The sequence below is a fragment of the Mauremys reevesii genome, linkage group 21, assembly GCF_016161935.1.
Source record: "Mauremys reevesii isolate NIE-2019 linkage group 21, ASM1616193v1, whole genome shotgun sequence".
Taxonomy (NCBI): Eukaryota; Metazoa; Chordata; order Testudines; family Geoemydidae; genus Mauremys; species Mauremys reevesii.
In genome coordinates, this window is record NC_052643.1 from 19,954,695 (window position 1) to 19,982,348 (window position 27,654).

General features: G+C 41.5%; 1 protein-coding gene and 1 long non-coding RNA gene across 4 annotated transcripts in view; one reads left to right on the forward strand and one right to left on the reverse strand.

Moving 5' to 3' along the window:
- Window positions 1-17,928, forward strand: part of CAMTA1 (calmodulin binding transcription activator 1) — an 833,035-nt gene extending 815,107 nt beyond the window's left edge. Inside the window, exons 23-24 of one of the 3 annotated variants that reach the window (XM_039508612.1) lie at window positions 11,332-11,513; window positions 17,694-17,928. In XM_039508612.1, the coding sequence (XP_039364546.1) occupies window positions 11,332-11,513; window positions 17,694-17,757 (246 nt within the window). In that variant the 3' untranslated portion in view covers window positions 17,758-17,928. Of the gene's footprint in view, window positions 1-11,331; window positions 11,514-12,623; window positions 12,722-17,693 lie in introns of those variants that run through there. The other 2 variants (XM_039508610.1, XM_039508611.1) reach the window with 2 other exon arrangements.
- On the reverse strand, window positions 3,291-4,683 carry LOC120387663. The gene is made up of 2 exons (XR_005590284.1): window positions 4,252-4,683; window positions 3,291-3,677 (listed from the first exon to the last, which is right to left on the reverse strand). It is a non-coding gene; the product is annotated as an uncharacterized LOC120387663 (long non-coding RNA).
- Window positions 17,929-27,654: the final 9,726 nt, after the last annotated feature.

Consider the following 27,654-nt stretch of genomic DNA (forward strand, 5'->3'; position numbering starts at 1 on the left):
CTAACACTGCTGCTTTTCACAACAGGACAGAACTCTGCAGTAGATGTTACAAATGCATGAATAAGTGGAAAAAATGGACTTTTATATCCATCACTGGGCATGCTTAGAAAGTGGTATTGGTGGGAACTTTACAGTATCCAAAATGGCTGTTAACAGGTTTTTTAAAACTGGAATGGGTCTGCACTGGCATTTGCTAAATGAGTAATGACGTCCTTCATAATTAAAATGTTGCAGCATTAATATTAGATTTTAGCATAATCTCAGCGAGCTCCTAAATTGTTTTAGCCTACACTAGATGGGTTTCCTTTTGTATTTTCTGACTGAGCTGTAGGGATGAAAAGGAGCTCTCCTCACTGTTTCCTAAAATGGTTGGGCTTTAGTTTTCCTCTTCCTAGGAAGCAGTATTAGGTAAGTTACACACCTGGCTGCCCAGGTTTTTTCCTTTCTCAGCTGATATTTAAAATGAGAAAGAAGTGAAAATAGAAGGGAGAAGCTGGTGGTGGTATAATTATCTGAATAAGAGAGCTGCAGTTGTACAGATCCCCTGTGCAGGGACAGAAATTTTCATCAAGCCAGTGATACAACAAACTGGGTGCTGTCCATGAAAAGGCAAAAATGAGGCTGAGATTTGTTACCACAGTGGAAGAACCACAATCATTATGTTCCTGTAATGCAGAGGAGTACTGCTTTCAAACAATGTGTGTATAAAAGCACCCAGCAAGACAATGCAGAGGACAAAGGCTATTTTTCTTAGGCAAAAAGCTGCAATGGTCATATTTTATAAATGTCTAGTGGGGAGGTTAATTAGACAGTTGCACACACATATCTTATAAATTAAGTATCACTGTAAATTGCCCTCTACCAGTGGCAAGGTAATTTTTTGTGAATTAACCCTAACTTCTGCCCGCTATTACTGAGTCTGGTGTGGCCCCGTCTCTTATTGGCTTACTAATTGATCCTAACAAAAAATCTAGTTGTTGAAATTTTTACAGAATCCTGAGACTTCTGGCACTTGCAAATGTCTTTTCATTCACATTCATAGGAAGAGTCATTTGATTTCTTTCCTCATGAAATCTGAAGTAAGAATCCTATGAAATGGAGTTCTAAACTCAGGTGGACCCAAATCCTTTCATTGTGCCATTTCTCTGAATCTGACTTCTCTGATGTGATACCTTGATGAAGGAAGGAGAATCTTGTTGCCATTCACAGACAGTTTCAGATACTGTTACTCTGCAAAGCTATCATCCAGCACAGTTTGGTTTATTCTCCGGAAACGAAGTCCAGTTCACAGCGAAGTGCTTTACACATCTTGCAGGCTAATTAGAGAAAGCATACAATATTATAGCCTTTTCTCTGCCATACTCCCTACTAAAGGATTATTAGTCCATTGTTGTTTGCTATTCTAATGTTCTCTGCAGACTGAGGCTGGGATTTTTAGACATGAGAGTTGGGTGTCTAGCTCCTCACAGCCCCTTTGAAAATATTAGCCTGAGCTATTCATACTGAAAAGGAGAAATCACAATAAATTGTTTTTAGAACCACACATTTGTTTTCAACATATCAGCATTCACCAATTGCAAGGATGAATAATATAAGTAAAGGTGATGAGCTTTTTTTTATGCAGAAATATATTTAAATTGCCGTGTGTGCGCATACGCAAACCACAAGTTGGTCTCACTTTCTCTCTGGAAAATAAAATAATTTCCTTGTCATGTGCTCAGTAGGAGAGACTAAAGCAAAGCACCAGGCACTCCATCCTCCTATTAGAGTTTGGAACATAATCCAAGAATTCTGCCTTCTAAGGCCTGATAGTGTGTTGCATTGGTGTAAAATGTCACAAATCAGAATAGCATCATTTTATATTCACTTTACACTGGTGTAAATGACTGCACCTGGTGCAGGACAATAAGATTCAGACCCCCCAGTCTGCTGTTCTCCACAGACTCCCTTCTGGAACTTAGAACAGAACATGGGCATCCTGACTCCCAGTCTCCTCACAGTGTCACTGCTGCCTGATGGTTTTCTGAACAGCTACCAGGATGCTCCATTACAAGCTTGTCAGTTTCACTGTTGCTGAGCAGTAGTTCATTCTTGCTGAGCAGTAGTGGGAGAGGCTAAGGAAAGGAGACTCTTTTCCCCTCTCCCAGCAGCAACTAAACACTGCATCTGTGTTTCTGAAGATGCTCGGTACTTTTCAGAGAAACAGCAAACTTAGGAGAAAAGAATCCAAATGTTGGAGTTTGGGAAGAAACAGGGAGGTGGCTTTACCCTTCCTCCCAGTGGTGGGAAGTGAAGAGGGTTCTAGACTTATCACCTAGAAAAGGGTCCAGAGACAGCACCCTAATTGGAATCCTACTAGCTGGAAGCTGGGACACTCTGTTTCTCACCAATATGCTGTCCTGTCCTGAATTAAATGGGGGACCTCGCCATTTTTCCTATTTAATGTCTGTTTAACTGAGTTAATAGGCATGGGGCTGGTAGGTATTGGGCCTGTGCAGGTGTTTGTAGCTATATATCGGTGTGCTGCTTGCCACAAAGACCTGTGTTATGAGACTGCAGTGAAGATGAGCATAATTGCAAATTAACAATTCATTATTCAAACAGCTATGCTGCTTCCCCTCCAAATTCCTCTCCCACCATCACAGTTTTGCTGCTGCCTTTCACAGTCCTCATCCTCTTCAATGAATTGCTCTTTAACTCCCCTGTCCCCCCATACAATTAGCAGTTACCACTCCAGTCCTCTGCTGCTTTCCTTGTCACCTTCTGCCTTTTCCCTTCACCTGCAGACAAGCAGCAGCATAGGTTACCTGCTAAATTCACTTGCTCAACTGTTGCAGAATGCATAAGGGGCTCTCATGCAAACTGCACTTCTTCCTATAGGACAGGCTATGAAGCTCTGAAAGATATCTTTCCAGCTTCCCAGCTATGCATGCAGGTAACACAGAACAAAAGTACTGGATTTGTAGCTGAAATTCTTAACATTTACTCACTTTTGTTCTGAAATAATAAAATGATGAGACTTACACTTTAATGTCTCAGAATGAGCCAGTCAGGTTCAAAGCTGAACAGAAAAGCGTGAGAGGGCACACGTTAGGAATAGAGGAGAGAACAAAGAAATTGTGCCATCGTGCCTTTCCTAAAAGAATACATGCATGCTGCAAACTCAAGATTACTTGCAATCGATACATCTTTCGTGGTCTGCACTCTTAAGAGCCCGCATTGATAGTTTCCTTAATGCTTGTGATGTAATAATGAACATTCTGTAAACAAATATCAGCATCAGAAAGAAGTGCCCTCTATGTAAAGACTTCTTTATTCTTTTGTCAAGATCCACAAATGGAAACTTGAAATTGGAGCATTTGCTAGGTTTCTTCTTTGCAAGATGTCCCTGTGGGTGCTCCACTCCAGATGAAGGTGCGTCCCTGAACTTTTGCTCTGAGAGTTTTGCAGCAGTGCCCGTACGGGTCATGCACGCACGGTGCCTGCCGCACGCACCGTTGGCTCCTCAATAGTGTATGCGCGACCAGTACTCTTCAATTCCTTCTCAACCATCCCCGGCCTGAGACGGAGCTCAGCAGTCCCATTGAAAATCTTCATTTTTTTCAAATAGATAGTAGTTTAAATTAGTAAATTAGGTTAGTTTAGATAAGTTAAGTTTCAGTTGTTACGCTTTCGGCCTGTTTCAAAAAAAGAAAAATTATATCCTGTAGCTTAATTAGAAGTAGTTAGGAAAATGCCTGGTCCGCCAGGTTTTAAAAGATGCACGGTGTGCAGAGAGGGCAATGCCTATCTCAGATGGACATGCTCAATGTGTCCATTATCTGGGGGAATCTAACATTCTCCAGAAATGTGGCCATTGTAATAAACTGAAAGTTAGGGCAGAAAAAGATAAAGACCTGAGGCTTACACTCATCCTAATGGAAAAGTCCCTCAGATCAGCCTCTGACCCTGGACAGGAATCTTCTTCTTGCCAAAGGTCACTAGTCTCCTCACCGCCTAGATCAGTGGTGGGCAACCTGCGGCCCATCAGGGTAATCTGATTACGGGCTGAGACACATTTTGCTGATACTGATCATCCACAGGCACGGCTCCTTGCAGCTCTCAGTGGCCACGGTTCACCATTCCCAGCCAATGAGAGCTGCAGGAAGTGGTAGCCAGCATGTCCCTGCAACCCACTGCTTCCCGCAGCTCCCACTGGCCTGGCTCCTCTAAGGACAAATAAAATGGTGAAAAAGCAGCCAGCTTCCTCACCTCACAGAGAGCAGACCACTGCAAAACGTTTGCTGACCAAATTGCTCTCATTGGTGCCAGCTGCTCCGCGGCTCAGCACCGTCTGTGCGGCAGCCGCAGCCAGCACCAGCCGCTCAGGTGCCAAGGTTAATGGCTCTAAGTTGCCTGCTTCCACCACAGCACCGTCAATAGCACCAAAGGAGACAGTACCAACACCCACTCCTAATCCCATGCTGCAGGCTAATGCTCCTAACACAACGGCGCCACCTCAATTTACTTCAGCACTGACTCCGCGCACTGCGCCACCACTCCAGTTGGCACCCTGCCCTCGGAACTGATGCTCTTAGCACAATTCCGTTTCCTGCATCACAAAGATTTGGTGGTCTCCCCAACTCCAGAATCCCCTCTATTAGGCACCAATGTCTCACCGGGGTCCACAGTACTGCACCATCAGCTCTCTCCGATACCATCACTGTTTTCCAGGGATGAAGATAAGGTTGAAGGGGTATTCTCCTCACACCATTCTTCCCTGGTTGGGACCCTGATTATTGCTGGACCACCACAGTCCTCATTCTCATGATCTACCACCTTGTATGGTCGCCCATGGATGGGACCACCAGTGTCCTTCTGCGGTCACTGGCCATACTGGAGTCCCAGGGGTCCCTATAGAAGGAACCATAGCAGGTGCCACAGTCCACGTAGGGAAGACACCAGACCCTCACCTACACCTTTGGAGGCTGTAGCGGTGGACAGAAGGGAGGAGCCCATGATTCAATAACAAGAGAACACGGCTCCAGACACCTCTCCAACCAATAATAATTCATCTCCTCACCAGACAAGGCTATTATGCCTCTACCACCAACCACTGCAAAAGACTTTATCCACTTTCAGGACCTGTTCAAAAGAGTGGCTAATGAGCTTAAGATTGCTCTGGAGGAAGTGTTGGAAACTCAGCATGACTTAACTGATATCTTGCAGATATCTGCCTCCTCCAAGATAGCTTTGCCCATTAATGGGGTCATCATGGAACCTGCTAAGACAGCGTGGCAAACTCCAACTACAATACCCCTAACCTGAAAGAGGACGGTCCAAAAACGTTATGTTCCCTTGATTTGAGGTCCTCTTTTCACACCTAGCACCAAACTCGCTGGTAGTGAAAGCGGCCAATCAAAGGAGCAAACAACAACACTTTTGGTCCACTCCTTCTGATAAGGAGAGTAAGACGCTGGATCTGTTTGGCCGCAAGGTATACTCTTTTTCTACACTACAATTTCGAGTGGCGAATTACACAGCATTACTTGCCAAATATGACCACAGGAATTATGGCAAATTTATGGAATTTATTAATGACATTCCTGAGGGAAAACAGACAACAATTCAAATGTCTGGTCTCTGAAGGACAGATGATTTCACACATGGCTCTATAGGCCACACTGGATGCTGCTGATACAGCTGCCAGGTCCACTGCTACAGCTGTAGTCATCAACTGTATCCACAACCTAGATACCCGTCTTACACACAGCAACACCAAAGACCATGCAACCAACAAAAACAACAGAGGTAGAGACCACAGCGACAACGCCCTCCACCACCATCGGCATCTCAACCTAGTTCCTCCAATAAGCAAATGTGAAGTCTGGGTCGAGGGTCAGGAAGACCTCTCACCCGTTTCAGCACTTACACCATCCAGCCAGCTTTCTGGAGACCATTTGCTCCCATTCTATCCCAATTGGGTGGCTATCATCACAGACAAATTGGCCCTGGAAATCATCAGATTGGGCTATACCATTCCTTTCCTGTCTCTACTCCGCTCTCCACCCTCCCACTCCCTCTTCAGGGACCCCTCTCACAAACACTTGCACACCCTCTGTGTTAGGAGAGCACTGTCTTTTTACTTGGACAGGACCACGCCCTCTAGAGTCTCACCGAAGCTTTTTATCTCCATAGCATCAAGTTCTAAGGGTAACTCCATATCCACTCAAAGTATCTCTAGATGGATATCCAGATGCATTCAATTATGCTGTCAATTAAAAGGCATACAACCTCCAGCAGGGATGAAGATGCACTCTACCAGATCCATATTGGCATCAGTAGCATTCCTGCACAACATTCCCATTACATTTACAAGGCCGCCACCTGGGCCTCTGAACATACCTTTGCTAAACAGTCTGCTGTCATGCAAGGCCCTCAGGCAGATACTCGACTTGGGTGAACTATGCTATCAGTTGCTTTTCTGCCAACTCCAAAGCTGCTACCATCCTAGGCGGGCACTGCTCTTCAGTCACCTGGAGTGGAGCACCCACAGGGACATCTCTCTTGAAGAAGAGAAGGTTACTCACCTTGTGCAGTAACCGAGGTTCTTAGAGATGAGTGTCCCTGTGGATGCTCCACTACCTACCCACCTCCCTTCTACTTCGGAGTTAGGGGCAGACTCCAGGGTAGAGAAGGAACTGAGGAGTCTGGATCGCGTATGTGCTATTGAGGCGCCAACAGCATGCTAGGTAGGCACTGCGCATGCGCAACCTGTACTGGCACTACTGCAAAACTTTCTGAGCAAAGGCTCAGGGACGCACCTTCACCTGGAGTAGAGCACCCACAGGGACACTCATCTTGAAGAACTTCAGTTACTGCACAAGGTGAGTAACCTTCTCATCACATTCAATAATGAAAATAAAGACCCAGATAATTTTGAAGGGAGAGAGATTCGGGGGACAGATCATTGATTTCAGTGGAGCTATGGCAAGTTATACCAGCTGAGGATCTGCCCTTGGGATTTTAGTGTGGTGCTCTGCAGTGGCTAGAGAGTTCAGTGCTACCTGTGAATGGAATTTATTTAACATAAGCATTCTCTTGTTATTGTTGCAGTTTAAATGGATTGTAGGGCATATCAGAAACTACAGGAAACAATTTCTGAAGGTGCAGTACATGTGCAGGTTTCTCCATAGGCTATAAACAGTAGGATGGATGGGATTCAAATCTCTTGCAGTTAGTCACTGGTATGAAATATTTAAATGGCTTGATTACATGACCAAAAAGCAGCCAGGAACATCAATCGCTTTGCTTTTATTTGAATTGTATATGATTTCACTGTCTCTCTGCATCAGTCTGATATATAATAAAACACCGATTCCTCAAATGTTTTTAAAAAAAGTGCTCTGAAGTTTCACTGTAAGTAGCTGAAATTAATGAGAAATTGTCTAAATTAAATATTCTGTTCTGTTACAAGAATGTATGGGGAGCATGATTTAACACTTTCCACCTTTTAATGTACAGCAGACATGAGTGGATTTTTTGTCCATTTCCCATTCAATGCTCATCTCTCCCTCTACCACTAAGATCTACAGTGATAGTTCTTAGCCCACATGATTTTCCAAATAAAACAAAGGAATCTACTTATACTATAGTGTAAATGGCTTCATGTATATTATATAAATTAAATAAAATATAACAATCCCTGACATCTGAGATAGTAAGGAAGCAGCAGATGTTCAGAGATTTTTCTTAAGACCTACCTTTAATATGACACACATAAGGAACTAACTACTCTGTGATGTCTAGTTTGAGGTGCACAGGGGAGACTTGGCATTTCATTTATAATAACTGAGGGAAAATATATTGCAAATGGATATAGGTATGTAAAAATGGTCCAATTAGATTGTGTTCCCTCTGCCTCATATATCAGTTGTCTTGTTATTTTTGAGGCAGTGACTGTGTCTTTGTACACATTTGCATAGTGCCTAGCTCAGTGGGGCCCAATCCTTGATTGGGACCTTTGGGCTCCACTGCAATACAAATAATTAAAGAATGTGAATCAGGGAATTACAGCCCGTGACTAATGACTTTAAAATCAACCAGTTTTTCAATGAATAATGGGTTATGTGCACAAGGGGAGTGTAAATACATCTTAGCATGATGCATCAGAAATCATTCCAAGTGCCCAGTTCTCATTTTCACAACAAACCAGTTTCTGCTTCTTACTCTCAACTTGTACTATTTTTTCTCTATATTTGGAAAATGTAAGTGGTGAGCTGCTGCAAGGTGTATCACCTGCGACTTTGCTGAAGCATAAGAGACTGTACAACAACTACTCATTCTTTATTGCTGTAAATGTGCATGTATGAACATGCACACAAACGCTGTGTGTGCATGTACACACCACACAGTGCACCAACACTTGTACACAGACTGGATTAAAAAAATTAATTGCAATTAATTGCACTGTTAAATAATAGAATACCAATTGCAATTTATTAAATATTTTTGGATGTTTTTCTACATTTTCAACTATATTGATTTTTATTACAACACAAAATACAAAGTGTACAGTGCTCACTTTATATTATTTTTATTACAAATATTTGTGCTGTAAAAATGATAAAAATATTTTTCAGTTCACCTCATACAAGTACTGTAGTGCAATCTCTATCGTGAAAGTGTCATTTACAAATATAGATGGTTTTTTTTGTTTCATAACTGCACTCAAAAACAAAATGATGTAAAACTTTAGAGCCTACAAGTCCACTCAGTCCTACTTCTTGTTCAGCCAATCGCTAAGAAAAACAAGTTTGTTTAAATTTATGGGAGCTACTGCTGCCTGCTTCTTATTTACAATGCCACCTGAAAGTGAGAACAGGCGTTCACATGGCACTATTGTAGCTGGCATCACAAGGTATTTACGTGCCAGATATGCTAAACATTCGTATGTCCCTTCATGCTTCAGCCACCATTCCAGAGAACATGCTTCCATGCTGATAATGTTCGTTTAAAAAAATAGTGCGTTAATTAAATTTGTGACTGAACTCTTTGGGGGAGAATTGTATGTCCCCTGGTCTGTGTTTTACCCACATTCTGCCATATATTTCATGTTATAGCAGTCTCAGATCGACTCATAGACTTTAAGGTCCGAAGGGGACCATTATGATCTAGTCTGACCTTCTGCACAACGCAGGCCACAGAATCTCACCCACCCACTCCTGTAACAAACCCCTAACCTATGTCTGAGTTATTGAAGTCCTCAAATCGTGGTTTAAAGACCTCAAGTGCAGAGAATCCTCCAGCAAGTGACCTGTGCCCCATGCTGCAGAGGAAGGCGAAAAACCTCCAGGGCCTCTGCCAATCTGCCCTGGAGGAAAATTCCTTCCCAACCCCAAATATGGCGATCAGTTAAACCCTGAGATGATTACCCAGCACATGTTGTTTCATTTATGAACACTGTCACTGCAGATTTCACAAAATGCAAAGAAGGTACCAATGTGAGATTTCTAAAAATAGCTACAGCACTTGACCTAAAGTTTAAGAATCTGAAGTGCTGTCCAAAATCTGAGAGGAACGAGGTGTGGAGCATGCTTTCAGAAAAACCCGAACCACCAAAAAAAAATAATCAACCTTCTGCTGGTGGCATCTGACTCAGATGATGAAAATGAACATGCATCAGTCTGCTCTCCTTTGGATTGCTATCGAGTGTAACCTGTCATCAGCATGGATGCACATCCTCTGGAATGGTGCATGAAGGGGCATCTGAATCTTTAGCGCATCTGGCACATAAATATCTTGCAACACTGATTACAACAGTGCCATGCGAACGCCTGTTGTCACTTTCAGGTGACATTGTAAACGAGAAGCGGGCACCATTATCTCCTGCAAATGTAACCAACTTTTGTCTGAGCGATTGGCTGAAGTAGGACTGAGTAGACTTGTAGGCTCTAAAGTTTTACATTGTTTTATTTTTGAGTGCAGTTTTTTTTGCACATAATTCGACATTTGTAAGTTCAACTTTCGTGATAGAGATTGCACTACAGTACTTGTATTAGGTTAAAACTCATACTATTTTTTTTGGTTTTTTTACAGTGCAAATATTTGTATTAAAAATAAATAGAAAGTGAGCACTGTACACTTTGTATTCTGTGTTGTAACTGAAATCAATATATTTGAAAATGTAGAATACATCCAAAATTTTTTAAATAAATGGTATTATATTATTTAACAGCTTGATTAATTGTGATTATTTTTTAATCACTTGACGGCCCTAATTTTTAGTTTATATTATGAGGTTTCAATATTTAAAAAAAAAAAAGGGCGAAGGGAAGAAGGTGTTCTCCCAAAGAATTACCTGGATTAAATATAACACATTTCCCAGAGCAGGTTAAGATTTTTGGGTGGGATTTATGTAAGAAAGCTGCAGATCTCAAAGGGCCTTATTTAGTCACTATTAATTGGCTACATTACTGCAGCAGTGATAACGTGCTATTTCAGAAGGAACTGGTGGTAATAACGTACAATTAGTAGCTCCTTTCATCCCACAGGAACCTTGGAGAGACTTCAGCTATGCTGAATCTCTATTGCTCTCTCCTAAACATATAAAAGGTTGACCTGCTCCTTTGTTTAAACTTCCTATTAACCTCCCACGTGCAAGTTTTGTTCAGAATACAGATGCAGGGTGCAGCTACAAGACACTCACAGAGAGATGTGACCCCCTTCTCCCATAACTCTGAGGAGCTAGTATTCATAACAATCAGGTCTTCCTGAACTGCTGTACCGGTTAAACTACTGTCTGCTTACAACAAAGGTTCTAGCCTGTTTTCTTGGGCAGAACAAGCAAAGTTGCTATAGGAAACAAGCAATAATAAAAGGAATAAATTCATTTATGGCAGCAGCCTTTTAAAAACTTCATCCCATTGGTTATGTGTGGTTCTCTGCTTTTGGGAGGGCATATGTACCATGTGATGTCAATTACTCTGGTAAGTACAACTTCTTTATTTCATACCTGAATGACCAACCCCCATAAAATGTACTCTGTTGCTCTCTGCAGGCCAATCCTTCCCCCAGCAGTTCAGATACAGCCTCTCCCACTCTTGTGCACCAAGGTTCTTTTAATAAAAGCAGGAAATGTATGATATGGAGCAGCCATTGCATTAAATACCCAATTTCTTATGTGTCTTGTAGTAACATTAAGAATGGGCGAAATGTTAGGGGGAGGGGGCAAAGCCCTCTCCTGAGTAATCCAATGTAAGGATAATGGGAGAAAAATGTCTTGTGGGGCGTGTGTCAAGGTGGCTGCAATGAAAGTTTCCAAAGTAATTTTGTTTCGTTTACCTTTTGCAGGGGCTGAATGTTTTTGGAGCACAAATGTGTGTGTTAAATTGCAGGCCCCATGCTCTGGGGTGTCATTCTTATTGGGCCTTTCTGTCTTTTTTGTTTTGCAATCCAAATGAGATATCTGGAAAAAGGCAAGAGCTCCCATTTCCTAAATTTCACACAAGCCAATTCAGCTCTCAGAGCAACAGGTAACTGACTAAAAAGCCTTCTGTGGCTCTAATTCACCCTGTCCTTTATATTACTGACCTCCAGCATTGCCAGAACTTTTTTGCTGTAAACTCACTGACTCATTGAACATTTCCCTGGCTCGGCATTATAGAGTAATTTTTATGAAACAGCTTTGCCTTACGCTTTACCCATGAAGCTATCGTCTGCTGTAACTTTTCTAAGTGGGCCTAATTCATTTGCTCACAAATTCTCATTTGAAATTTGAGGGAAATACAATACAAACTGCTGCTGGCTTTCAGGGCTGTTGCTTACTACATTGCTTCAGCACATACCAATGCAACTTCCTTAATGGTATTTGAATAAGTAATAAAATCCAAAGGTCATGAGAACTGTCTAGCTGGGGCACTTTAGGAGCTGTAGGTTTGTTTGTGATCTTTACACTTCACAGGGTCACAGCTCAAAAGCTCTGTTCTTCACATTTAAAAGAACCTCACAGTTAACTTACTAGAACACCATAAAGGGGGGGCAGTGATACTCCCAGTCACCCTGGTTTACTCAATCCAGCTGCCCTTCACTCACTAGTGAAGAATGACCCTGTACCTGGAGGTGGCCAGCATGGCCTCTGGCCAAAATGTGTGATTCAGAGGTCTCCAGTGGAGCCTTTGACACTGGGGCCCTACCTCACACAGATACACGAGAAAATAAATTCACCTTCTTCCCAATTCTGTGCACCTTTCACATGGGCCAGTGCAACAGCATAACAGCTCTTCTTGATGAAGGCTACATGTGGGGCAGTGCTCCAGTGCCTCAGACTACGGAGTTCACATTTCAGCACCAGCAGAACTTCACTTGAACAGCCCTGTCAGCCACATCACAGCACTAAGAGGCACTTTCAAAAGTGCCCTTAACTAATGAGAACATGCATATAGAGCTGAGACAAGCTACAGCCCCCACCTAAAACTTTGGCCTTGTGCTACTTCTGCCCATGGCTGCCCTGACTTAAGGTGCAGACACAGTATTCGGAGTCTGCTCAGATCTAGATGAATAATCCACGCGGAGAGCAGTCATTTTCTGGGGCAAATGCCGCCTTCATTTTATAAAAATCTGGTGCAATTTTTTACTCCTGGCAGGTTGCTAATGCTGGCAAAGGAAGGGAGCCTCCACAGACCTCAGCCCCCTTCCCCACCTGAAATTCAAAGTGGAAAGAGATGAAACAAGGTGCAGAGAATGTCTTGGCTAGTTGCAGTAAGGCAGCACCAGCTGTCGCTCTCTTGTGCGCTGTGTGAGCAGCACTGCTATTATGAATTTCTATTTACAGGGGTTATAATTTGTCCAGGAATCCATCTTGGAATCACATTGTTTCAATTCTGAAATTTTAGTTTGTACTTTTTTTTACACTGAGTGCTAGTAAATGGAAGATAGCTGGCCTGTTCTTCTGTTCTAGCTTATATCACTATAAAAACATCACCAAATAAAACTGGCACTGATCAAGAAATGATTTTTGTTTAATTATGGAAGTATTAAACTGGAGTAAAGGCTGCTGCTGGTGACAAGAGTAACTACTTTCCAGGAGGGTTTCTGAAGGACTTGCATTGTGCACTTTTTAGGCAAGACTTCTGAATGAACTACTGGACAAAAAATAATCAGTTAAAAAACATTAACTCAAGTTCACTTGAAAGCAATTCAGAGCTATTTGGTCATTAATAAATATTTTAAATTCTACATAAGAAAAACGTGTATATGTTTTGTCTCAAACATAATTTAAAAAACAGCTCAGACTGGATCTAAAGAAGACTGTGACTGATTCTGTTTCTTTATTCTTGCACGGGGCTGGAGAAAAGAGAGATCTTTGTGCCATCTCTGTTCCACCCAAACTCACAGGCCTTCCCAGTCCCACTATAAAAAAGAGCAGCCTCAGAGGTGCTTCAGTTTACATTCTAGCTGCACTGAGCCAGCCAAGAACAGCCAGAGCCTACTCCACTAGAGCCAGACCCCTTTTACTGAGGAGCAACGAAGAGCACAGGCAGAGCCATTCTAGTAGCTCTATGTCGGCCAAGGAACCCCCTTGTATTGGGATATTTCACTTGGGCCCTGCTTTTCTAAGTCTGAGTTAAAGATAAAACATCATCCTTAGGTTTAATCTTCTTGATTGCTGTCTGTGTCACCACAACTTTGGCACTGTTTAGGCATATTCTTTGTATTAAGATGCAGTACGTTATAAAAACAAATGACTACCTGTACAAACATACACTCTCCTATCCCCCTCCCCTCCCCGTTCACCTGCACACACAGCTATTGACTATGTGGGAAAATTTAACAAATTAAAAAAGTATTAACTGGCATCATCTTTAAGTCATTTTCCAAATACTGTGGAATACAAGGTTGTGAAGCACATGCGGTCTGTGAATGTAATTGTGCACACTGCAGCATCTTTCACTAATGAACACACCATTGTTTTGTATTTCATATTTGGGAAACTCAGGAATGGTATGTTCTTGTGTTTAAGCAACAATCAACACTGCAGTTCCAAAATTTGTACAAGCCTACAAACCTAGTAACTAGTACAGGACTCATTTGACCAAGAAAGGTGTTGCATATTTGTGAACAGGATCTGTACTAGTGCAAATATTGAATGCTACAGTAATCAACTTGCATTAGCATGCATATTCCAGTTAAACAGGTATGCACCAGTACAGATGTTGCATGTCCTAGGTTGAAGTTGCCAGCAAAGCATGTCTTGCATTTTTCCAGCAAAAGTGTGATCTGTTAGTGTAGAACTTGCATGTTGAAGTGCTAGACATGGATACAGCATGTATCAGTAAGAGCCACAGCTTACCAATTGTGCATGTTCTCAATGAGACCTATAGTAATAACAGGTGAATTTTATATTACAGTAAGAGGTGCAACTGAAAAATGCACAAGTTGCACTACCTGTCCTGCATTGTAGGTGATATCTTTTGTATATGTGTGATTAGTCTCAACATAAAATGTGAACTAGTGCACATCTCGGGAGAAGTAACTTTTCACTTTCCTGCTGCACGGAAAGAGATCTTAAGTTTTAACAAATTAAGAATATTCTGAGTTTGTGTTTGTGTGTAAGTACAGTATTATAAATTCCCTCTGCTGGTTCTGAATACGTATATCCTGTAATATAAGAACAGGACCACCAGACAATTAGCAGAACCACAGTGAGCTGCAAAGAGAGAATAGGGAGTAACCTCCATAAGACACAGAATGGAGAATTCCTCCCAGGCAACTGGAGCGAAATTCTGGATCCATTGAAGTCAATGGGAGTTTCACCATTGCCTTCACTGGAGCAGGATTTCACCTTACCCCCCTTACAGCAGAAAGGAAAAGCTAGCTTTTGACATATCTTTCACTGCAATGATAGTTTGACTACACTACAAAATTGAATCATTGTTTTATAGCAATGGGGCTCCCTGAATCTGTACTGGAATGGTTTAAATCCTAGTGTCAGTCAAAACTGTGTTAGAAAGTGGGAGTGAGATGCCACTTTCAGCCATAGTTCATGTTGTTAGTGTAGCCAGGGCTTCAGAGTCATGCCACACATGATGAAATACTGCAGACCCTATTTTCATGTTTGATCAGCAATATCCACACTCTATGTCCTCCCAAGCATGGAATTCTCAAACACTTCAGTAAAATAAAGACAATTAGTAATGTTCTAAATGCATGCATACTACCCGTGTGATCCATTCATTCATTGCTGGAGCCCATGTCCCGCAATGTCACAAGCTTACAGGATGTCCTGAATGCTACAGCTCTGATTTAGCTGAAAATTGAAAATACAGTCACTGGGCCAAATTCAGAGCTGATGTGTAAGTTTGTAGTGGTTACACATCAATATGAAAGTATAAAGGAGTCCCTTCGCACAGGGGCCAAAAGATCATGAATGTAGTGGTGGATACCTACTTTAATTTGCACTTAGTTGCTCTTTCTGCTAAGCGCCTCTGTTCTATCCCCATAGCATCTAAATTAGGCTAACCTAGGGCTCTGTTACAGTCATTGATTTAGCTGGATGCCCTTATGCCCACTTACAGACAGGGCAGGTGCAAGGATGTTTCGCGCCCTAGGCAAAACTTCCACCTTGCGCCCTCCCTCCCCCTAGGCAGCCCTCCGCCCTAAGGTGCCCCCCCACCCCACGGCAGCTCCCCTGCTCTGCCCTGAGGCGCCCCCCCATGGCAGCACCCCCCGCAGCAGCTCCCCCCAACCCAGGGAACCATGCGGCAGCTCCCCGCCCAAGCTCACCTCTGCTCCGCCTCCTCCCCGAGCACGCTGTCGCCGCTCCACATCTCCCGCCTCCCAGGCTTGCAGTGCCAATCAGCTGTTTGGTGCCACAAGCCTGGGAGGGAGAGAAGCAGAGCGAGGCGGCATGCTCAGGGGAGGAGGCGGAGCAGAGGTGAGCTGGGGTGCGCGCCCTCCCTTACTTGCTGCAGGGGGCCCTCCCCGCGCCCCCCTGCCCCAGGTCCCTCCACCCCCTACCCCCACCAAATGCTAGTGCCCTAGGCAACCGCCTAGGTTGCCTAATGGGTTGCACCGGCCCTGCTTACAGATGTGAAACTTGAAATACTTTTGAAAGCACCTCTGAATTTATCCCCTTGTAGTGTCTCTAGGTCAATTTGCTTAAGAAGTTAATATACTAACAACTGTGGATGTGCTCTGCTAAATCCTTCTACTTTGGGTCATAATCACAACCTTTTGGGGGAAAACTACCCTCAGAATAACTGAGCAAGGACATGCAGAGTCAGGCAGGTTTTTTTCACATAGATGTGTTTCTGTATATAGTAGCTTATTGCAATACACACTGCTTCTGACATAAGATTTAACATGCTGTTCAGTCTGAACTGGAGTTAATGCATTTTGATGCTTCATAGAAATGAGTCTATGACTAGCTAGAATGTCTAAAATTATTTTACTAAGTAGTGTATATTGTAATAAAAAATAGTCACAAGCATATGGGTTATATAGTCCTAAAGAGCTACCTCAACTCCAGGACAAAAAAACTATGCAGCTTTTTTGTGATATTGAGTGCTTTGTTTGACCAAGAGTTAGACTGAGCTATACATAGTGGAGACAAAAGCAGAGGTATACAGAACTGCATTGACAACTCATTCCCTCCCTAATGATGACTGGGACCCCAAACTCTCTCCCTTGAAGCTGGGTTCATTACTAAGCAACTTGATAAAGCCTTGACAGTATGATAGCCTAGATCAATTCTGGATGTCTGCAGTTGTTCATTTAGTCACTTTAAGGAAGCCTCGGTGAAGTGACATAGCAACAAAAATCAAGATTATGTTAGCCAAGTAGCGGCCTTAATGGGTTTCCAGGCATGACACAAGTCATTTAATTTGTTTAGTCTTAAATTTCCCATACTTTCATAGTTTTACTTAACTAATATACTACAGCTTAAGCACCGAGATCCAATGGTGATAGGTGCTACATAAATCAATGAATTCACTTCCATTTCTAAAGTTCTTGCAACTGTAGCATCTGCATGCTCTTTACAGAGTTAGTACTCCATGGAGAGACTGTGTCCCTGACTGGAGATTATGAAGATACAAATAAATATATCCTACAAGTAACCAGACTATGCAGATGCTGATAGTCAGACTGAGACAATAAGTTGAAGTAACGTATCTGCTTACACTGATGCCAGTATAAAGTCCATACACACATGTAAATTCTATTAACCTAAGGTACTGTATAAATTAAGTAGAACTTTGCTATGGAAGTCTGGAATAAATCTGTTCTCGCCACAATGCTGGATGCAGCAGCATCTGCCCATGTTCAGTGAAAAAGGGGCAGCACAGAAAGTGCATGTTGCTCAAATTATCTGGTACATGAGGCAGCAGCAGAAAAGCAATTGATGAAAAGCAGTCATAAAAGACAATTAATTAGATAAGATGATTTGATAGTAGAATGAATTTGGGTATTAAATAAAGATGTCCAGAAATGGGTTGCAAAAGGTGAATTCTTCCTTCTGAATGAGTTTTTTCTTCCTCTTCCCTGGCTCCCAATTGTTTACTATATCAGGAGGTTCTTTCTTAGTTGTACTGCTGAGTTTTCTTAAGGAGATGGCTACTTCATACTGGAAGTTGTAGCGAGGGATCCCTTTGACTTTTGCCTGTTGAAATTCTTTTGGAATAGAAATGTTATAGAGGGCCTTTTTATTGTTTCAGAGTGAAAGAATTGAAAAAGGCCAAGGAACTTGAAGATACACAGCAGCATCCCGTAGCAATGTGACATTGCTTTTCAGACTGTTTTCATTTTCTGTTTTTAGCAGAGACATGCAACAACAACAAAAAACCCACTGCAGTTCTGGGAATCTCAGCTGCAGGATTTTAACAGTAATGTTTTGGTCATTGCATTTGCACTTTCATGGACAACTTTTAATTTGTTCAGCAAGACATCTTGGAACTCAATCTTCTGTTGGATCATGGGAAAAAAGACACCAGGAGGAATTTGTGAGTTGCTTCATTCTCTCCAAAAGAAGCGATTAATTATCCTTTTCACATAGGGCTGTATTAAAACGTGTGGAACTGTACAAATATTATACCAAAAATATTGTTAAGAAAAGGTGGGAATGCACAAGCAACACAAGAATGCTATTCCTGCACCTGTCAATCATCTCCAAGAAACTGAAGCTTCAAGAGTCAGTGGAGGGGCTTAGATCAGTAAATCTTTATTGGGTACATGCATTCTCATTTCCTTTGCACTTCTGTCCTTTCTTTTTATTTGAATCTCTCTACAGCACACTTAATGCAACTTTTTAAATCTGCAGGTTTTTAATACATCCCCTGGAAATTTACAGAGTGGGTTGGCATATGAGGCAAACGGGTAATGCATGGGAAATAAAGAGAGCAGCTTGAGCGAGTTTTTAAAAGTTCCTTTTTTGGTATTTTTTCTAGAACCTGCAAGTATTTCAAGTGTCATGTACTTATTCTCATATTCAGCACTTTATTTTCTGGCCTTACTTTTAATTATTTACTTAAAACAGTTTGTACCGTATGTAGCGCTCTTTTTTTTAAACAGTAATTTTGTTGTTCTGAGCAGTCACGTACATATGTTGCCTGGACATTTATACCACCTAAAGATCAGAGTGGTGCTCCATCCTGGCCAGTAAATTTCTTATTTTGGCTATTTCATCAAAATCTGGGCAGTTTCTGTATATATAGAAGGTAGAAATGGAAAATGAGAAATAATATTTGAAAGGGAATATATTGATTAATTACTAAATATTTTATTCACAAAGGGTCAATAACTTGGCAAGATAAAATTATTATTTGTATAGTTTTGTCTGAATGAGCGAAAAGAGTGTGGATGTATTGTTTGTACATATTGTATATATTAAAACAGAGATATGTGCATGAATTCAAGAAAAAAGAAATGAAAAAAGCAAAGCATTAGTGGCTATGGTCTGTAAAATGAAACAAAAACTTTATTTCACTATAAGAAACTTTATTTTAAATGTTCATTAGAAGAACATTTTGCTAAAGCATGACTAAACTGCAAAAAAAAAAGAGCTACTGTATTTAGACTTAGGAAAAAAGGCAGAGTAACTTTACTAAAAAAGGATATGTTTACATTTGATTTTGGCTACCAGGACGTTTATTTTATTTTATTTTAATTTTTTGCCAATGGTGCCAAGTAATGTGAATGCTAATATTGCTTAAGAAAATTAAGTTACTTTTGCAAAGCAGATAATCATAAGAATACAAAAACGTATCTAGCTTAACACCATACACTCACTCCAATAAAGAACACTTAGAATGAACATAAACTGAAAAAAGAAATAGTATGAAAGTAGAAAATATGTTTCACATTTTCATATCTCCTGCTGGAAGTCAGAAAATGTAATAAAAATGCACAAAAATTTAAAAAAATAAAAAGTAAAACTTAAAAGATGCAAACTGGTCTTGTAGGGGTGTCATGGTATATTGCTATTTCCACATAGTGAGGAGCCAAAGAAATCAGATACTTTTAAAATTGACATACTAATTAAAAATTGTCATGAAGTTTAGACAATAGGGGCCTGATCTTAATTACACTAGTATATATCAGGAGTAAATCTCCTGAAGTCAGTGCAGTTACTCTGGATTTACACAAGTGTAGCTGAAATCAGAAATTGCTTCTGTGACTTTATGTTGCTAGTACCAGTTTAAAATTTCCAAATGGTTGGTGTAAATTTTACATGGTTAGTTTTGGAATAGTTGCTCTTACTTGATCCTGGCCACCAACTAAAATGTTTAAACTCCAGGCTTTTTGTGAAGCCTACAAATATTCACAAATGAGAAGCTTTTAAACTGGTGTCTTTAAAAGAAGGGTAAACACAAAGATTGTGGCAAAAAACTGGGGTCAGTGCTCTTGGTGCCTTTTCTATAATTGTACCTGGTTTTTAATTACTTCCTTTCACTGCCAGCATTGAATTACAATATATGTGCTATATAGCTCTTTATCAGAACTCTGTACATTTGTGAACTGCTGCTTTATGACCTGATTCAATTAAAAAAAAATTGTCTGGCTCCCACACTGTGGCAGCCTCATAATCTCCATATATTTTATTGAAACGGAACCTTACACATTAACTATTTCACACACAAATAATGGGAACGGAATTTGAAAATAAACTCCTTTGGAATGAACTGGAATACTCTGTATTAATACTGGAAATATTCTGACATTTTGAAACATAAATGTTTGTCCCATTGACTGGCATTATGACAAATATAATTGATCTTTTCCTAACAAGAGTAATGACCTCAGTGGAAACATTTTAACCCCTTATATTTGTACTTAAATTTTCAGTAAAATACAGAGCTATTTCAAGTTACCCTTCCAGATCCATGGGCCTGGTGGTGTATCTACTGATAAAGACCCTGATACAGCAAAATATTTACACACATGCTTAATGTTAGCCATATGAGTAGTTCCATTAACTTAATGGGACTACTCACATGCTTAAAGTTAAGTATATCCTTAAGTACTTTGCTGAACAGGGTTGTAACCTTTTAGTGAATGTGACCACTAAAAATGCTCTCCCATTGAAAAAGCTTTTTTGCTTACCCCTTTCTTGACTGTGGAACTTATTTCTGATAGAAGATACGTAAGTGCAGCTTTCTTGGATAATCGGGATTCCCAAGTGCCAGGAGCAGGACCTTCTTCTGCCTCCTGAATATGGAATTGCTCCTTTGTGTAATACGTTTGACATAAGTAATACTGTGTGAAAGAAATAAAGAATATAACATGAACTCCCTATATGGTTGCACGCTTACAGCAGTTCCACACAGTAGTTGGTGCCCAACAGGGGGTCCCCAAGACTTGCATGTAAAACTAGTATAGATGTCTCTTTTTTGTAAGTTTTATTTTTGTAACTGTGCATGTAAAGCATCACTGAATCAATGGATCTGTTGAAGAACTCAGCTGCTGGAACCATGCAAAATGTTTTGAATTGCCCTTAAAATATGGAAAATGTTTTCTGAATGCTTTATATTCTTTCTGCTGTAAATTAAAAACAAAAAATTTCCCCATACTAAGTGTATTTCTTTTAACATTTTCTCTTCCATTTTAATCAAGAAGGAGCTGAAGATTCCTCAAGTAATTATATATATCCTTGTAAAGTATGGATCTCTGTCACACATTTAGAAGACCTACTTGTAAACTCACATAGTCTCTTAACTGACTGAATTTCAAAGGCAGACATAATTTTTTAAACAAATTCTGCTTCTAGTGTGTGTACAGCTCCCCTTGGACTCAATGGGATCCATGTACTCATGTGAGAAGAGAATGTGGTCCTTAAAATCTATAGTTAACAAAAGAGAGAAGCTAGGAAATAGGAAACACTTATCTAATCAAAATTAACAACAAGAGTGAAAAACTGGAAGTCACTTGGACCTCTCAGCCTGGGTATTGATGATGTACATTATATAGTTACAGGCCTGACTTTTTTGTGTGGTTTTTAATTTATGTTCTTCATCAAGCTTATTTCATAGAAGGGACCAAAATAATTTCTAGACCACATCTTTTAGAAAAACATCCAATCTTGATTTTAAAATGGTCAGAGATGGAGAATCCACCACAACCCTTAGTAAATTGTTCCAGTACACCAGTACATTTCAGAGCTATATTTGCATTTCAAGTAGTAAAACTGACTTAGCCTTCAGATTCAGGCCTTCATGATAACCCCAAGGTACATTATAATTACTCAGAAATGCACTGCCTATCACAGCTTATTGTTTTAGTTTAAGATGTTCTAAGTTCAGCTCAAAAACTCTCATCATAGTGTTCGGCACCTACCACCTGGGAGACTCAGGTACAACTCAGTGGTTCCGGCGTCTTGCTTCCGAGTCTGGCAGCAGGAGGCAAATGCTATGTGATGCTCCTTTTCCCTTTTTTTCTTTCCTTATCTCAGGGGGAAAGAAATGTTCTTATGTCAGTTAAACCAGATTTTACAGCAGAAAGGTAACCAGTTTCTCTGACTCTGGGCTCCCCTCTTGTTCAGTCACAAATGACAATTTTTAGTAAGATGGATGCAATTCACTGAAGCTTATTAAATCCAACTGTATTTAAATTTGTGGGGCAAATTCCTCCCCTCTCTAGCTCAGTGATGGGCAACCTGTGGTCCATATGGGTAATGCGGCCACTGGGAGCTGCGGGCGGCAATGTAAATGCTGTCTGGTGGCCCGCCAGTGGATTACCCTGACGGGCCGTGTGCGGGCCACAGGCTGCCCACCACTGCTCTACCTCCTCTAAAGCTAATAAAATTCAGCAGAGCCTTATGCTGAGATTAGAATCTATCATAATTTATTTTAAATACTTCATGAAATGCTTGGAATAAATCATCATACAAATACATTTGTGAATTATTTGAGCAAATGTGTAAGATGATAGAATACCAGTAAAAAAGATGTCTAATGTTTTTGGAAAATAACTCAAAATTGAGCAAATAAATTATTCAATTTATATTATGATAAATTCCACTAGGGATGAATTTGGCCATTTTTCCCAAGTATCGGAGTCATACTGAGAAGTGCAATTCTGTGGGCACTTACAAAATGCTGACCAGGGGAATAGTGAGTTTTCCATTAAACAACAATGCTCCTTCAGAAAAAAGCAATGAAATGTTATATCCAGGAAGATTATAAATGCACAATTTTTATAACTGAATAAAACAGAAAAAATAGGACACAAGAAAGTAGGAAGAAATATTTGACCAGCACCTATCCCAATGGGGCCCCAATCCTGATCAAGACCTCTAGACACAACTGTAACACAAATATATAATAAAATACATTTCATCTAGCTATTTTCAACTTTCTGAGAGCACAATACTTTCTGTACTTCTTAAATAAGGTACTCTCTGTGAGGGCAGAGACTAAGTCCCAAGTTTCCAACAGAATCCATGAGGCAGTGTCTAATAAATTCCAAAACTCTACACAGAGGGACAGAATAAAATAATTTTAAAAGTTCCATGAGGCCTTTAGAAACAAAATCCAAAAAGTCTGAATACTGCATACAGATGTGGTCTCATCTCAAAAAAGATATACTGGCATTAGAAAAGGTTCAGAGAAGGGCAACTAAAATGATTAGGGGTTTGGAACGGGTCCCATATGAGGAGAGATTAAAGAGGCTAGGACTTTTCAGCTTGGAAAAGAGGAGATTAAGGGGGGATATGACAGAGGTATATAAAATCATGATGTGGAGACAGTGAATAAGGAAAAGTTATTTACTCGTTCCCATAATATAAGAACTAGGGGCCACCAAATGAAATTAATGGGCAGCAGGTTTAAAACAAATAAAAGGAAGTAGTTCTTCGCATAGTGTACAGTCAACTGTGGAACTCCTTGCCTGAGGAGACTGTGAAGGCTAGGACTATAACAGGGTTTAGAAGAGAACTGGATAAATTCATGGAGGTTAAGTCCATTAATGATTATTAGCCAGAATGGTAAGGAATGGTGTACCTAGCCTCTGTTTGTCAGAGGGTTGTGATGGATGGATTAGGAGAGAGATCACTTGATCATTACCTGTTAGGTTCATTCCCTCTGGGGCACCTGGCATTGGCCACTGTCGGTAGACAGGATATTGGGCTAGATGGACCTTTGGTCTGACCCAGTATGGCCATTTTTATGTTCTTAAGTCACACTTAATAACAATGCAGAATTAATTTCTGGTTAATGCATTTAACAGGCATATAAATGGCTTTGAAGCAGAGCTGGATACTGTTGTAATATAGTAAATAATTCTTCCAGTCTTTATAAAACTATTAGAGCGCACACACACAAAATCTGTTGTGTAAAAGTGTGTGTCATTAATCTCATGATTAACCCATTCAACATATGATAGTTATCAAAGTAAGAACAGTTCCAGGTCAGAGTGTGGCATTTGGATTCTACATTTACCCTAAATTTGCCAACCACCATAGGGGGAATGCAGGGTCCAGTCATGTGTCCATTATAGTAAAGAAAGCTTTGCCATTAACATCACCAGAAACAGGAATGGGCCTTTAATGATGCAGTGAATGGGACTTAGGCACCTCTGAACATTTTACCCCATTACAATCCATATCCAGCACAAGAAAAATGTAGAGGTCAATAGTAAAAGCTACAACTAGTTTGTCCCAGAAAGTGAATGAGTTAAAGTCCCAACCTCATCCCTCACTTCCTGAGCTGACAGTCTGGGTTCACTCTGAGGAATTGCACAGTCAAGCTCATGAGTGGTAGCTGGACTCCCTTAGTCAGCACCCACCAATTTTTTGAGGTAGTGGCCTGAAGTTGAGGGATGCCACATGCCCTTCAGCTAGAATCAGAATTTGATTTTATGTTACTATTTGCCTATTGTGGTTAGCTCCAAAACACTTTAGAAAGTCAGTGACAATACAGGAGTGTATCAGCAACTTGCCTGGCTATGCTCCAGATTTTGTGTGTCACTTCACTTGTCTGTCCCTTAGCCTCTTCAGCTATAAAACAAGGGTGATAATACTGCGCAATGGGATGTTGAAGCTTACTCAATTAGGTATAAAGCACTTTTGGATTCCCCAGATAGAACGTAGACAGGAAACAAAAAAATCTTTGCTTACTCATGCTGTGCACTAGCCTTCTCTATGAAACCACAGGATTCTTTGCTGTTCTCTTACTGATCTTGACCCATCCTTCCTCCTCTACCATTCTCTTATTAACTTCTCCTTGTGTCATGTTAAAAATTAGTCTGTAAGCTCCTTGAGGCAGGAATCATATCTTTTGACTGAATTAGGAGGTGCCTAGTACACTAGTAGGTGCTGTCAAAATAAATAATGGTGATTATGTGCTCAGCCACTTTCTCAGCCTCATATAACACCTAGAATATTAGCTTTCTTGAGTGAAGCATTAGGGGCCAGTATCCAAGAGTTATCCCTTACTCTTTCTTAAAAAATGACTGAACAAACCAGCTCAAATAGACAACAAAAAAGCACCCACCTTGTTTTACTGTCTGTTTTAAATAACCTAGTAATGAAAAGCTTACAGTGAAGTCAAAAGCTTGATAGAATGCAAAAAAAAAAAATTTTGATAAAAGAGCATGGAAAATCCTGAAGTTATATGTTTCAGGGATCACAGAATCATAGAAATGTAGGATTGGAAAGGACCTCAAGAAGTCATCAAGTCCAGTCCCCTGCATTGTGGCAGGACTAAGTAAATCTAGACCATCCCTGACAGGTGTTTCCAGAGCTTAACTTTTCTAATAGTCAGAAAGTTTTTCCTAACATCTAATTTAAATCTCCTTTGCTGCAAACTAAGCCCATTACTTTTTGTCATACCTTCCGTGGAGCTGGAGATTGATTACTGTCCTCTTTATAGCATGCTGTAACATACCGGAAGCCTATTACTAGGTTTTTCCCCTCAGTCTTCTTTTCTCAAGACTAAACGTGCCCAGTTGTTTTTTGTTTTGTTTTTTTTTAAGCCTTTTCTAATAGGGGAGGTTTTCTAAACCTTTTATCATTTTTGTTGCTGTCCTCTGGATGCTTTCCAGTTTTGTCCCCATCTTTCCTAAACTATAGTGCCCAGAATTGGACACAATACTCCAACTGGGGCCTCAGCAGTGCCGAGTACAGCGGGAAAATTACCTCCTGTATCTTACATACAACACTCCTGTTAATATACCCCAGAATCATATTAGTCTTTTGGCAGCTGGATCATATTGACAACATACTCAGTTTGTGGTCCACTATAACCCCCTGATCCTTTTCAGCAGTACTACCACCTAGACAGTTATTCCCCATTTTGTAGTTGTGCATATAGGATAGGATGTGCTCTTAGAATGTAAAAGTCTTCTTTTGACTGCAATGAGGATTGAAGTCCTGTCCGCACCCTTTTTGTAAGGTGAGTGATTACTGGGATGAATCTTAGTCCAGTACAGTAGCCTAGCATTTATATGCACATCCAATCAGTTGGAATGACTAAATAAACAGATACAGTAGATCAAGAGAAGAGTTAGCTCTGAATTAGACAGTTGGCAAAGAATAATGCATACGATGAATTAATACAGTGGGAGAGCTTCAGCCAGTATCCTGGAATGACGACAGATGCCTACCTACAGCACAAGCGTCATGAACAATCTCTTCATTTGCAGTTTTGAGAAGATTCAGGCCACGAGAGAAAATTTTGCTGTTGTGACTCGTCAGTAAATTAACAGTTGTTGCTAGTGCATTCTTTAGAGGCATGTCCACCAACAGCTGCCGTACTGGGAGAGGATGGAGTCTGGGCCTGACTGCTGGAAATAAGAGAGGTAAGAGAATGGTTTAGGCATCAGTATGATGTAAGGTTCAGGTGCATAGCTGTGCAAAGGCCAATGTCACTGTAGCATAACTCTGTCTTTCCTCTATGCCCATGAGGCCTCACTCCATCTGTTGGCACTTCCTAGTAGCCACTCCTCAGAAATGACCTGGTGCAGCTGGATGGAAGATGTCAAGCCTGGCCTCCAGTAGCAGGTATGGAAGGATTCAGGTTGCCCTGGTATGGGTCTCAGTCCCCCTTCCCCACTACCCAGAGTAACTTTTATAGCCCTAGGCAAAAGCCATTTATGGATTATGGAGACTGCCCGATAAGCCAAGCACCCACAGACTGCTTAGAGGAGGCAATAGGTGCGACATGGCACTTTGGAGCTAATTCAGTATGGATTTATTTTCAGAGCGCCAGCGAGTGACAAGTTTCTCACAGGAACATGCAGAAATCCACCCTGCCACAAAAATACATAGCAAAGAGTCCTGTGGCACCTTATAGACTAACAGACGTATTGGAGCATGAGCTTTCGTGGGTGAATACCCACTTCATTATCCGACGAAGTGGGTATTCACCCACGAAAGCTCATGCTCCAAAACGTCTGTTAGTCTATAAGGTGCCACAGGACTCTTTGCTGCTTTTAGAGATCCAGACTAACACGGCTACCCCTCTGATAAAAAATACACAGTCACCTGCCCTGGAAACCTGCCTCACCCTGTCCCTAGGGAGGTACAGGTACCTGCCCCCTCCCCAGGGACACACAGGAACCTGCCCCCCGCTCCAGGGACACCCAGGAACCTACCCCCCCATCGAGAGACACCCAGGAACCTCCCCCCCAACTGCCCCCCCCAGAGACACCCAGGAATATCCCCCCCAACCTGTCCTCCCCAGAGACACCCAGGAACCTGCCCCCAACCTGCCCCTAGAGACACCCAGGAACCTCCCCACAACCTACCCCCGAGACACCCAGGAACCTCCCCACAACCTGCCCCCAGAGACACCCAGGAACCTCCCCACAACCTGCCCCCAGAGACACCCAGGAACCTGCCCCCAACCTGCCCCCAGAGACACCCAGGAACCTGCCCCCAGAGACACCCAGGAACCTGCCCCCAACCTGCCCCCCCAGAGACACCCAGGAATCTCCCACAACCTGCCCCCCCAGAGACACCCAGGAACCTGCCCCCAGAGACACCCAGGAACCTCCCCCAACCTGCCCCCAGAGACACCCAGGAATCTCCCCCAACCTGTCCTCCCCCTCCAGGGACACACAGGGACCTGCCCCCTAAGCCCCGCCCCAACACACCTGCCCCCAGCAGCAGGGGGCCGGCAGAAGCGCGCGCGCCGTTACACAAGCGGGCGGTGGGCGGGGCCTGGCCAATCCCCGCCCCTGGAC